Source organism: Pempheris klunzingeri, chromosome 15, assembly GCF_042242105.1.
Source record: "Pempheris klunzingeri isolate RE-2024b chromosome 15, fPemKlu1.hap1, whole genome shotgun sequence".
NCBI lineage: Eukaryota > Metazoa > Chordata > Actinopteri > Acropomatiformes > Pempheridae > Pempheris > Pempheris klunzingeri.
In genome coordinates this window covers 169,205-182,500 of record NC_092026.1, presented here as the reverse complement: position 1 = coordinate 182,500, position 13,296 = coordinate 169,205, and the positions used below count along the sequence as shown (strand labels likewise).

At 49.0% G+C, this 13,296-nt stretch overlaps 2 protein-coding genes across 2 annotated transcripts; both read left to right on the top strand.

Annotated features, from left to right (window-relative positions):
* The first annotated feature begins 2,002 nt into the window (after positions 1-2,002).
* Positions 2,003-3,962, top strand: opn4.1 (opsin 4.1). Its single transcript, XM_070845472.1, has one exon. It carries the CDS (start codon positions 2,271-2,273, stop codon positions 3,717-3,719), a length of 1,449 nt encoding a protein of 482 aa, XP_070701573.1. The 5' UTR covers positions 2,003-2,270; the 3' UTR covers positions 3,720-3,962.
* A 1,277-nt stretch (positions 3,963-5,239) lies between these two features.
* LOC139214586 (protein disulfide-isomerase tmx3a-like) lies at positions 5,240-12,877 on the top strand. Its single transcript, XM_070845473.1, has 16 exons — positions 5,240-5,273; positions 5,870-5,924; positions 6,219-6,261; positions 6,351-6,474; positions 6,656-6,701; positions 8,604-8,684; positions 9,039-9,138; positions 9,808-9,885; positions 9,989-10,055; positions 11,151-11,249; positions 11,484-11,538; positions 11,618-11,671; positions 11,816-11,872; positions 12,109-12,238; positions 12,351-12,419; positions 12,602-12,877. Exons 1-16 carry the CDS (start codon positions 5,240-5,242, stop codon positions 12,785-12,787), a joined length of 1,278 nt encoding a protein of 425 aa, XP_070701574.1. The 3' UTR covers positions 12,788-12,877.
* Positions 12,878-13,296: the final 419 nt, after the last annotated feature.

The following is a 13,296-nucleotide window of genomic DNA, read 5'->3' as shown; positions in this document are numbered from 1 at the left end:
CGCCTTCAGGGGCTTTTATACTTTAATACTGCGTCACTCACTCACTGTGTGTGTACTGCATTGGGCGTGCTCACTTGGAGTGTGTGTGTGTGTGACATACTGCAGAGTGTGTGTGTGGTGTTCCCTCCTATCTTAGGTTACTTTGTCCTGTCAGGAATTTGTTGACTGTTGTTAGCTTGTCCAGTCAGACCTTAACCTATTTTCCCCTACATAAACAACCCCTAGTCAACCTTTAAACAACCCCTAGTCAACCTTTAAACAACCCCTAGTAAACCTTTAAACAACCCCTAGTAAACCTTTAAACAACCCTTAGTCAACCTTTAAACAACCCCTAGTCAACCTTTAAACAACCCCTAGTAAACCTTTAAACAACCCTTAGTCAACCTTTAAACAACCCTTAGTCAACCTTTAAACAACCCCTAGTCAACCATTAAACAACCCCTAGTAAACCTTTAAACAACCCTTAGTCAACCTTTAAACAACCCCTAGTCAACCTTTAAACAACCCTTAGTCAACCTTTAAACAACCCTTAGTCAACCTTTAAACAACCCCTAGTCAACCATTAAACAACCCCTAGTAAACCTTTAAACAACCCTTAGTCAACCTTTAAACAACCCCTAGTCAACCTTTAAACAACCCCTAGTCAACCTTTAAACAACCCTTAGTCAACCTTTAAACAACCCCTAGTCAACCATTAAACAACCCCTAGTAAACCTTTAAACAACCCTTAGTCAACCTTTAAACAACCCTTAGTCAACCTTTAAACAACCCCTAGTCAACCATTAAACAACCCTTAGTCAACCTTTAAACAACCCTTAGTCAACCTTTAAACAACCCCTAGTCAACCCCTAGTCAACCTTTAAACAGCCCTTAGTAAACCTTTAAACAACCCTTAAGCAACCCTTAGGTCTAGGTTAGGGTTATTGGATCCCCACCAGTCCTGAGTCTGATAATGAGATTAAACTCTTACTGTGTGACCAGATGGTGAACGCCTCACGGGTCCACGGCGCCTCTGAGGTCACGACACGAGGAACGCTGCTGCTGTGTTTACGAGGGGGGTTCACCTGTCTGAACGGACAGCCTGAGTTCACCTGTGTGTCACACTGGAGGAGGATGTGTTAAATTAGCTGTTTCCTCAGTGGAGTTTGGTCGGTTCAGTCTAAAACAGAGCGACCTCTGAGATCCTGAGGTCAAATGTTCTCTGGTGACTGACCTGTTCCACCTGTCCCACCTGTTAGACCTGTCAGACCTGTCCCACCTGTTAGACCTGTCCCACCTGTCAGACCTGTTCCACCTGTCCCACCTGTTAGACCTGTCCCATCTGTTAGACCTGTCCCACCTGTCAGACCTGTTCCACCTGTTAGACCTGTTCCACCGGTCAGACCTGTTCCACCTGTCCTACCTGTTAGACCTGTTCCACCAGTCAGACCTGTCCCACCTGTTAGACCTGTCAGACCTGTTCCACCTGTCCCACCTGTTAGACCTGTTCCACCAGTCAGACCTGTCCCACCTGTCCCAACCTGTTCCACCTGTCCCACCTGTTAGACCTGTCCCACCTGTCAGACCTGTCCCACCTGTCCCAACCTGTTCCACCTGTCCCACCTGTCAGACCTGTTCCACCTGTTAGACCTGTCCCACCAGTCAGACCTGTCCCACCTGTCAGACCTGTTCCACCTGTCAGACCTGTTCCACCTGTTAGACCTGTCCCACCAGTCAGACCTGTCCCACCAGTCAGACCTGTCCCACCTGTCAGACCTGTTCCACCTGTCAGACCTGTTCCACCAGTCAGACCTGTCCCACCTGTCAGACCTGTCCCACCTGTCAGACCTGTCCTACCTGTTAGACCTCTTCCACCAGTCAGAGCCGTTCCACCTGTCAGACCTGTTGACGTTCTTCAGATTCATCTGTTTAGATTCTGCATTTTCTGTCTCAGAGACCCCCCCTTCATTTCACGTTAGTCCCGTACTGTTTGGTTCTAGTTACTGGGACAGGAGAACGTTCACTCTGTAATCAGCTCTAATGAGAAAACTGACCTGGTTTCACTAAACTGAAGCTTTAAAAGCTCATTAACCTCAAAATGTTTCACATTAACCAACCAGGTCACATGTTGATTTGTTCTCTGACTTCAGCAGTCTGAGCTCCACTCAATACGCCTCCGTCACCCATCGACCGCTGCACGCTTATAAAGAGCTGCTGCAACAGACGCAGCCCACAGAGACGCCTGCCAGAACTGCAACCAGCAGCAGGATCCAGCCGACGTCCAGCTGACAATGAGTAATCCTGTCCCGAGCCAGACGGCATCTCTCTGTGCTCTGGGAGGAAACTGCACCTCCCTCCTAAATGACCACCGCCTTCACAGCAGGACGCCGAAGCTCCTTCACCTGCCTGGCCACGCCCCCACACAGCCCAGCCCCCTGCAACCTCGCCAATTCCCCACCGTGGACGTCCCTGATCACGCCCACTACATCATTGGCTCGGTCATCCTGTTGGTGGGGGTGACAGGCATGCTGGGAAATGCTCTGGTCATCTATGTGTTTTGTCGCAGTCGAACACTGCGGTCGCCCAGCAACCTGCTGGTGGTCAACCTGGCGGCCGCAGACCTCCTGATGTCTCTGACACAGTCTCCGGTCTTCTTCGTGGCCAGCCTTCACCGCCGCTGGGTGTTTGGGGAGCTCGCCTGCGAGCTGTACGCCTTTTGTGGCGCGCTGTTCGGCATCACCTCCATGATGACTCTGACGGCCATCGCGGTGGACCGCTGCCTGGCCATCACACAGCCTCTGGCGCTGCTGGGCGGTGTGAGTCGTGGCCGGGTGTTGGCGGTGCTGGCAGGGGTGTGGTTGTACTCTCTGGGCTGGAGCCTGCCGCCGTTCTTTGGGTGGAGTGCCTATGTCCCCGAAGGCCTGCAGACGTCCTGCAGCTGGGACTACATGAGCTTCACCGCCACCGTGCGCGCCTACACCATCCTGCTGTTCGCCTTCGTCTTCTTCATCCCACTTGGCCTGATCGCTGGCTGCTACTTTGCCATCTTCCGAGCGGTGCAGCGGGCGGGTCAGGAGGTGGCACAGCTGAACTGTGGTGAGACCAACAAGGCGTATGAGCGTCTGCGCAGTGAATGGCGGTTGGCTAAAGTGGCTCTGGGAGTGATCCTGCTCTTCATCATCTCCTGGTCGCCATATTCTGTGGTCGCTCTGACTGCGACAGCGGGCTATGCCCACCTTCTGACGCCTTACATGAACTCGGTCCCTGCCGTCATTGCCAAGGCCTCCGCCATCCACAACCCCATCATCTACGCCATCACGCACCCAAAGTACCGTGCCGCCATTGGCCGCCTTGTCCCGCTGCTGCGTCCTGTGCTGAGACTGCAGGAGAAGGACCTGCGCTCGTCTTTCAGCTCCAGTGGCGCCTCGTCTCGTCGTGCCACACTCACCAGTCAGAGCTCCCCAGGGGTCCGGTACGGTGCTGGCATCCGGGCCAGTGGTCGCTGGGGGAAGAACCGGCTGTCCTCGGCGTCCGACAGTGAGTCCTGCTGGACAGAGAGCGAGGCCGACTGCTCCAGCGCCGGGTCAACAGCCTTCACCCGACATGTGTCCACTGACATCACTGCAAACACCAGCAATGCTGACCCCGCCCTCGTCTGCCAACAGAGGGCACCACCTGCAGAACTGGACTCACCTGACGGGGGCACCGCAGCAGAAGCTAAACCTCTGCTTCCTGTATGATGCCTGCCGGAGATGTGGCTCCACCCCCTTGACAACAATGACAAAGAAGAAAGCCTGACCGTCAACCGGGTCTGTTTTGATTGGACGTAGAGAAAACATCCTGCTGGGGGCAGAGCTGGACTTTAATAGATGAGATCACGGTTTTGCTGACCGTTGTCATGGTTACGCTGCTTGTGTTTGCTTTGGCTGAGACGCACTTCAGTTTTCTTGATTTATGTATTGATCGTTAGCAGCTGATTTAGTCCTGATGTACAGATGACCGATTTATCTGATCGGCTGATTTGTTTTGTTGTGATTAAACTTCAGATGTTCATCCTGGTGTGTGAGTGACTGGTAGGTAGTAAAAGTGTTGGAACTGGTCCAGTAGATCACCTCAGCCAGCAGCCACCAAACGGGCTGCAATGGCTGCAACGTGATCCTTTGGGACAACTGCACCTGATCACAGTAGGTCCACTAAAAGAGCTTGTTTGATCCACTGACAGGCTCAGAGTGTTATTCTAAGTGTGTGACAGCATCATGGAAAGGATCCCTACAGAGAGAGACCTGGAAGATCCTTTTGGTTTAACCACAAACAGCACACACACCAGACTACATTCACTAAAACAGGGATTTTAGAGCTGCTGCCTCCATCAGTCAGTGTGTTGGTGTTACTGTGTGACTTTTAAAAGGTTACTTCAGGGCCCCCCCCGGTGGCTCACTTGGTAGAACGACAGTGACCCTGGTTTGATTCTGGCATATGGCCCTTTGCTGCATGTCCTCCTCTCTCTCTTGCACCTGCTTCCTCTCTGTCACTATAACTGTAACACACAATAACAAACAAACTAACTGATGGAGGCAGCAGCAGACCCCTGTTCACCCCTGTTCTGTCACATTTGTGTTCTGTGAGGTAAAATGAACGTTTTTGCAAATGAAAGCATGATGAACAGTTGTTTCTGTGATCTACTGGACCAATTTTATACTTTTATACTTTTATACTCCATATGTGTGATATGTACAGAGAGGGGCCAGGGGCTTTTAGCTTCGCCCGGTTTGTTCTGGTGTCAGGGAATATAGGTCATGTTTAATGAACATGTGACACCCAGACAGAATCCAGATCAGTTGGTCTGACTGATCAATACATAATCAAATGTACTGATCTGTGCTCAGACCTCATTCTCTCTGCTGCAGCTCAGACCCGTCGTGTCCTAACCTGCCTCCTTCTCACCTCCCTTCCGTCCTTCACTTTTGTTGCTTGTCACTTCAGTCTGACTCAGCAGGTAAACATCAGTATTGTTTCTTCATTAGACGTGAGAACGTCCTGCAGATCCTGACCCCCCCCCCCCTGGCCCTGCAGGACCTCCTGGTGCTTGCGCTGTGTAACTCTCTTTGAGGCCTCTGTCTCTGTCGTTGCTGTCAATAAAGCTTCAGTGGGCTGAATGTAACCTCCTAATCCATCAGATTAGCGCCGTGTTCACTCCGTTAGCAGTTAGCAGATTAGCTGTTAATCCCTGTGTGCTGCATCTTCTCTTCCATCAGTCAACATGTCGGCCACGAGGAACGCGGTCCTGCTCTCAGGTACGTCCTCCACCAAACTTCATTCATTTTTCCACTGATTCTGAGGCTCGTCCTACAGCAGCGAGCGGCAGGGTTAGCGAGCAGGAAGCTGTCAGGGGAGTTTAATGACCCTGTCTGTCTGTCCGTCCACTCGTCTCTACAGGAGCCCTCAGCTTCTATCTACAGCTAAAGTCAGATTGCTGCTGCGCAAAAACTCATTTTATTATAACACTTTTATTTTGGAAGTCCACCGAGCAGTTTCCTGTCCGACCTCAGATCAATGAACCAATCCCAGCTCTTATTTTTATATGGGACCTCCGTGGTCTACTTCCTGTCAGTGAATCACAGACGGCAGCCAGAACGACTCGCCTCCTACCGCCATCTTGATCTGGGTCACATGATAAGAGCTTGCTGCACTGTTGCCATGGCAACGTGGAAACAGCAGTTAAAAGCATCTCACTTGCTAGTTGAGGAGCTTTCAGACGTAGGTCATGGTCCTCACCAGCAGGGTTTGGACCCACAGGAGCTCCATCTGCTGATGAAGACCATGACCAACCCAACGAGAGCTCAGAAGCCACGAGTCAGTAAGAATCACATGATCTCTGTCTGTTGTCCAGCGCTGATTGTCCTCGTCTTGCCGGGGGACGCCTTCGTGGAGGAGCTGGACGACAAGTGAGTCTGTGAAGAGTCCTGGACCGGACCAGACCAGACTGGACCGGACCACACTGGACTAGACTGGACTGGACAACAGTGGACCGGAACGGACCAGACTGGACCGACCAGACCAGACTGGAACAAATCAGAACAGACCCGATCCAACCAAACAGGACTAACCCAGACCAAACCAGACCAGACCAAACCGGACCAGACCGGACTTCAGTGGACTAGAGTAGACTCTTCCTCCACTTCCTGTGAGGTCGCCATGGAAGCGTTATGATGTCACTTCCTGTCGTCTGTGTGTTTTAGCTTCATGGAGTCGAGATCAGCCGATGACGTCTGGCTCATTAAAGTACGTTTACGACGTATTGATCATCAGCTGATCACAGATCAGAAGCATTGATGAGTATTGATTGTACTGATGTGCTGTGTTCGGTGCAGTTTTACGCCCCCTGGTGTTCCTTCTGTAAGCAGCTGGATCCTGTTTGGCATCAGATCGGATCAGAACTGAAGAGTCTCGGCTCTCCGGTCAACGTCGGCAAAGCGGACGGCACCGTCAGCACCGGTCAGTGACACGATCAATATATCCAATAATCAATTATCCATACATCAAAGTAATCTGGTTCAGTCGCTCTGAGTCTGAGCGCATAGATTCTTTTTGATGTTGAGAGATAAATGTTTGAATGGAGCTCTGACCTGTGGAGGTCAGAGGTCACTGCTGATGATGGCTTCATTTCTTGCTGCAGGTTTGGCGAGAGAGTTCAAGGTCAGAGGTTATCCAGCCATCTTCATGTGAGTCCACTGCTGCTGTTGGAACAAACTTTGTTTTTCAATGCTACCACAGTAGCATTCCTACTGTCAGTGCTGTAGCTGCTGTTTGTTTTCTCTCTCTCTCCAACCTCCACCCAACATGGACCCCGACAGATAGCCCCCCCCCCCGAGCCTGGTTCTGTTCGAGGTTCCCCCCGTTAAAGGGGAGTTCTTCCTCCCGTTAAAGGGGAGTTCTTCCTCCACTGGGTCCTAATCTAATCTCTGAGCTGCTCTGTGGGGATTCTTGAATCCTTCCTGTTGAATTCCTGAATCTTTGGTCTCTGAATGAAAGAGTTTGTTCTGAGCTGCTCTTTATGGAAACAGTCTGAGAGAAACACTGCTGTGACCTGGAGCTGGAGAGAGAAACACTGCTGTGACCTGGAGCTGGAGAGAGAAACACTGACTGATTGAAACAACACAGTAACACAGTCTGTGTAAAGAAGCGTCCTCTGATTGGTCGGTATCAGTCTATAAAGAAGCGTCCTCTGATTGGTCGGTATCAGTCTATAAAGAAGCGTCCTATGATTGGTCGGTATCAGTCTATAAAGAAGCGTCCTCTGATTGGTCGGTATCAGTCTATAAAGAAGCGTCCTCTGATTGGTCGGTATCAGTCTGTATAAAGAAGCGTCCTCTGATTGGTCGGTATCAGTCTATAAAGAAGCGTCCTCTGATTGGTCGGTATCAGTCTGTATAAAGAAGCGTCCTCTGATTGGTCGGTATCAGTCTGTAAAGAAGCGTCCTCTGATTGGTCGGTATCAGTCTATAAAGAAGCGTCCTCTGATTGGTCGGTATCAGTCTGTATAAAGAAGCGTCCTCTGATTGGTCGGTATCAGTCTGTATAAAGAAGCGTCCTCTGATTGGTCGGTATCAGTCTGTATAAAGAAGCGTCCTCTGATTGGTCGGTATCAGTCTGTAAAGAAGCGTCCTCTGATTGGTCGGTATCAGTCTATAAAGAAGCGTCCTCTGATTGGTCGGTATCAGTCTGTGTAAAGAAGCGTCCTCTGATTGGTCGGTATCAGTCTGTATAAAGAAGCGTCCTCTGATTGGTCGGTATCAGTCTGTATAAAGAAGCGTCCTCTGATTGGTCGGTATCAGTCTGTAAAGAAGCGTCCTCTGATTGGTCGGTATCAGTCTATAAAGAAGCGTCCTCTGATTGGTCGGTATCACTCTATAAAGAAGCGTCCTCTGATTGGTCGGTATCAGTCTATAAAGAAGCGTCCTCTGATTGGTCGGTATCAGTCTGTATAAAGAAGCGTCCTCTGATTGGTCGGTATCAGTCTGTAAAGAAGCGTCCTCTGATTGGTCGGTATCAGTCTATAAAGAAGCGTCCTCTGATTGGTCGGTATCAGTCTATAAAGAAGCGTCCTCTGATTGGTCGGTATCAGTCTGCGTATAGAGTGTCGGTGTCCTCTGGGTCTGAACAGTGAAGCCGATGCTGAAGAGCCTTAAAGCTGCTTCCTCTCTAGTGTCCAGCAGGGGGCGACTCCACCGGCTCCAAACAGAAGTCTGATTGGATGGAAGTCAATGAGGAAATGATTTATCAGCTCAGTGAACAGTTTCTGCTCTCAGTCTCTAGTTTACAGTTTTCTTCAGCACAGCAGGACGTTCATGTAGTCAGTGATGGTCCATTTAGAGGAAGATACACCAGGAAGAGGGGGGGGCTACCTGCTCACTGACCAATCAGAGGAGGGTCTATAGTGTGTGTGTGCTAGTTAGTCAGTGTGTTAGTGTGTAGTGAAGTTCCTCTAATGACCACTAGAGGAGAACAGCACCACATGTGGTGCAGGTGTTCCACCTGTCAGATCCCAGATCAGCCACTCCTCTTCCTCGCTGTGCCTGTCAGTGTGAATAAAGGTTATTCAAAGGTTTCTTGTCTAATTTCAGGTTGAAGAAAGATGTGAAATATACTTATTCAGGACCGAGGACCAAAGATGGAATCATGGACTTCGCTAATCGAGTCGGAGGGTGACTAACGATCAATTAACTGATCTGATCATTAAACTTTTCACACATTATGAACAAATAAACCCACATTTATTGTCTCTCTCACCACCACGAGCTGCACAGCAGAGAGACAGACGTAGCATGTAGCCTAGCTGCTCCTATCATCATCACCACCGTCACCTTCATCACCATAGCGTTGGGGTTACAGCAGAGGAGTAGTAGTGGACGAAGATATAAACATAAAACAGTTTGTAAAAAGATGAAGTATGAAAGTCCGTCTAGCTGAAGCAGCTGAGAACATCATCGGTGACACACACCTGTCCTACCAGACACGGCCGACAGCGTGACCTCACAGCGTGTCCATGTGTTGTTCAGGCCGTTGGTTCGATCTCTGAGGAGTCTGCAGCTCTTCCAAAACGCCATGAGCCACCATGACATCATGTTTGTTTACGTTGGCGCCTCATCACCACTTAAGGTACACACACACACTCATCTCTCTATCTTTGTGAGGACACTCATCGACGAAATGCATTCCCTAACTATCACAACTAGGTACCTAACCCTTCTAACTCAAACCTTTAACCCTAACCCTTCTAACCCAAACCCTTTAACCCTAACCCTTCTAACCAAACCCTTTAACCCTAACCCTTCTAACTCAAACCTTTAACCCAAACCCTTCTAACCCAAACCCTTGAACCCAAACCCTTCTAACCCTAACCCTTTAACCCTAACCCTTCTAACCCAAACCCTTTAACCCTTACCCTTCTAACCCAAACCCTTTAACCCTTACCCTTCTAACCCAAACCCTTTAACCCTAACCCTTCTAATCCTAACCCTTCTAACCCAAACCCTTTAACCCTTACCCTTCTAACCCAAACCCTTTAACCCTAACCCTTCTAACCCAAACCCTTTAACCCTAACCCTTCTAATCCTAACCCTTCTAACCCAAACCCTTTAACCCTTACCCTTCTAACCCTAACCCTAACTCAAACTCAAAAGGAAAAATGTCCTCACAACCATGATGGCAATTGGCTCTATATAAATAAAGATTGGCTGATTGGTTGATTTATTGATTGATTGATTGATGGAAAAACAACAAAGATACACACACACACACTGACTTGTGACCTCTGGTGTGTTTTAGGGAAACTTCACGTCAGCAGCAGAAGAGCTGATTGTTCACACCTACTTCTTCTCTACGACCAGAGACGTCCTGCCCAAGGTCAGAGACAGAGGACAGTAGAGGATATCTACATGTGTTCAGGGCCTGTGGTTAATCTGATGATGTGTTCAGGGCCTGTGGTTAATCTGATGTGTGTTTCCAGGCCGTGTCCATCCCTTCGCTGCCTGCCGTCGTGGTTTTTAAAGATGGAACCTTCTTCACCTTCAGTGGTGAGTTCAAAGTCTCTCCGAATGGTGGACGGGTGCAGCTGATTGCACCTAAAGACAATCAGAGCGTGTTATTTACACTTTAATTACACACAAGATTTACTTCACAGGACCTGAAATCAGTGGATGTGTGTGGTGAAGATGAAGGCGAAAATTAAAATTTGACTTTCAGTTTGATCCTGTAAGAATTTGAAGTGTCCGATTTTATCTCAGCACTGAAAGGAGTTGAACTATCAGTTTAAGCGAAAAAGCTGAAAATTTAAAATAAAAATTCAAATTAAGTTATTAAAGGCAATCAAACGATAACAATAATGTCAAAGATAAAGTTAAAGAGATAACTGAAGTGTTCCCACTGCAAATATTTGAAGTGTCCCTTAAAGACTAACAAAGTGAAAGGAGTTGAACTATCGGTCATCAGGCTTGATGTGTGAGCTGTGAGCAGTTAAAGTGTAACTGATGCTTTTTAGAAAGCAGTTGAAGTGTTGCTTATGGGTAACAGTGAGTTCTGGTGCCAATGTTTGTGCTAACTGGGCTAATGTTTGTGCTAACTGGGACTAATGCTTGTGCTAACTGAAGCTAATGCTTGTGCTAACAAGGGCTAATGCTTGTGCTAACTGAAGCTAATGCTTGTGCTAACTGGGGCTAATGCTTGTGCTAACTGGGGCTAATGCTTGTGCTAACTGGGGCTAATGCTTGTGCTAACTGGGGCTAATGCTTGTCACATGATCAGAGTGTAGCAGGTCATCCAGCGTCCTCGCTGACTGTCCTCCTCTGCTGTCCGTCTCTCTGTAATTCACTGACAGGACGTCAGGACAGCCAATCAGAGCTCAGATTCCCCTACAGGATACGTTCATTCACGCCATGTCTTCACACTGCTCATTGTGATTTCTACTTTATATTTATATTTATATTAGTCTTGACTCATTGACTTTGTTTTGTAGTTCACTTGCTGGAAATTTTTTTACCCTAAACCCCTTAAACTGTGGAGAGTATCACTAAAACACCTTAAATGATTTCGGTAGGTAAAGGCTGGGAAGGATCAGGTGGTCTGCCTGGTGCTCAGGTGTGTTCAGGTGAACTGTTTTCCTTGTGTTTCAGAGGAACGTGACGGCAATCTGAAGTCGTGGATCAACAGAGAACGTTTCCCTCACTACTCAAAGCTGGACAGCTACAGTCTGTACGCCACAGGGGAGTCAGGTAACGCCACACCTGAGTCCAACCTGATGGCACCTGTTCAGCTGTCAAACAGGAAATCAGTCTCCATAACCAGCCTTTCATTTTTAAACCCTCCCTCAGTGGAGCCGTTTACTCTGTGAAAAGATGTTTCTGAGGCGTCTGACAGATAAACACCAATAATAAAGTGAACTGATGCCATCGTGGTCTGAGTAACGACACAGAGACAAACCCACTGAACTTCGCCTCCCCCTTCAGGTAAACTGGTTGTGCTGGCGCTGGTGGACGATGGCCTGTGTGACGACGGGCTGAGGTAAGACACCTCCATCCAGGTAAGCACGCCGTGACATCATCTTGGGTCCTCAGTGATGCATTTCCTGTTTCCTGTTCAGGTATAAACATCTGGTGGAGAAAGTTTCTGCAGAACACAGAGACGCCTACAGCAGGTCAGAGAGAGAGACAGCTGTCTGTGTGACTGTCTGCCTGCCTGCCTGACTGTCTGAATGCCTGTCTGTCTGTTTGCCTGCCTGCCTGTCTGTCTGCCTGTCTGTCTGTCTGACTGACAGTCTGCCCACCTGTCTGTCTCTCAGAGACTTCATCTTTGGCTATATGGAGGACAGTGAGTACCTTAATGGCCTTGTGATGGGGTAAGTTTGTGTTTAAAGATTTGTTTCAAATCTCGTCAACTAGTTAACATCCCCAGTGGCTAACATGGTTAGCGTTAATCTAAACAGTGTTAACTCACTAACGTCTCTAGTTAACATTTCAAGCTACTTACTTCTCTAGCCCCTAACTTGTTACGTTGCTAATTCCTCCAGCTGCTAGCGTCTCTAACCAGATCAGGTACTGATTTAACAGGATTGTTTGTTTTTCTGTCTGTCAGGGAGGTGGCGGTGCCCTCCTTCATCGTGGTTAATCTGTCCATTGACGCCTACTTCCTGCCACCGGGCACCGTGGAGACGGAGCGCCACCTGCTGGACTTCCTGGACGGGATTCTGGACGGCAGCATCCCGGTAGGTGTGGACTTACATGGAGGACGCTAACCCTAACCCTCAGCCTAACCCTAAACCTCAGCCTAACCCTCAGCCTAACCTGTGACTGTCTTTACTGTGTTTGGTCTCTCAGAGTCAGGGAGGAAACAGCATCGGTCAGCGTGTCCAACGCGTCTTTTACGACATCTGGGTAACCCTGACGGTAAGTCCCATCACCATCAGCCTTGTTCCCTGTTTTGCTGACCTCTGACTGCTGACCTATGACCTCTGACCTCTGACCTCTGACCGCTGACCTCTGACCTATGACCTCTGACCGCTGACCTATGACCTCTGACCTATGACCTCTGACCGCTGACCTATGACCTCTCCATCCTCTGTTTGTAGCTGGTTTTCAGCCAGGCTCCGCTGCTCGGCTGCTTCCTGGTCATCTTACCGCTCGCCACTGTCACCGTGTCCTGCTACCTCTGCTGTAAGAACAGACGCAGCATGAGTGACGACGATGACGATGCCGCGGCATCAGCTCCGTCTCTGCAGAACCGCCAAAAACGGGCCCACAAAAAGTCTGACTGATGAGCAGGATCAGGACTCAACTTGGTCCGGATGGAGATCCAGACAGATTTACTGACTTCATGTGTGTGTCAATAAAGATTGATAAATAAAGATTGATTGATTGATGTGTCTCTGTAAAAACAAATAAAATCAGTTCAACACCCTCCCTGTATCCATGACGACTACACCAGGAAACAGGGTTCAGAGATCATCACGTCTAAAACAGTTTCTTCTTGTTGAATTAAATGTCTGAGCTTCAATGTTTCATCCACATTTAGGACATCTGACAGCTTTAGTCAGGACCCTCCTCTGATTGGTCAGTGAGCAGATAGCCCTGCCCTAAAGCCCCCCCCCCCCCCCCCCCCCCTTCAGGTTCCTTCCACAGGAACCTGAGAGCCACAACAGGAGAACCAGGATCAGGATCCACAGGAACAGACATTAAAGAGACATGAAGCATCAGGATGGAGAGGAAGAGGAGGAGAGAGGAGCCCAGTGCATCATGGGAGTCCCCCGGCAGTCTGAGCCTATAG

What these genes read in the sequence shown, in the direction of transcription:
- opn4.1 (XM_070845472.1), top strand. Translation starts at nt 2,271, where the DNA reads ATGAGTAATCCTGTCCCGAGCCAGACGGCATCTCTCTGTGCTCTGGGA.
- LOC139214586 (XM_070845473.1), top strand. Translation starts at nt 5,240, where the DNA reads ATGTCGGCCACGAGGAACGCGGTCCTGCTCTCAG. An exon ending in CACAGAGACGCCTACAGCAG is followed by an intron (nt 11,672 to 11,815) that starts GTCAGAGAGAGA and finishes TCTGTCTCTCAG; the next exon opens with AGACTTCATCTTTGGCTATA. An exon ending in TTCTGGACGGCAGCATCCCG is followed by an intron (nt 12,239 to 12,350) that starts GTAGGTGTGGAC and finishes TTGGTCTCTCAG; the next exon opens with AGTCAGGGAGGAAACAGCAT.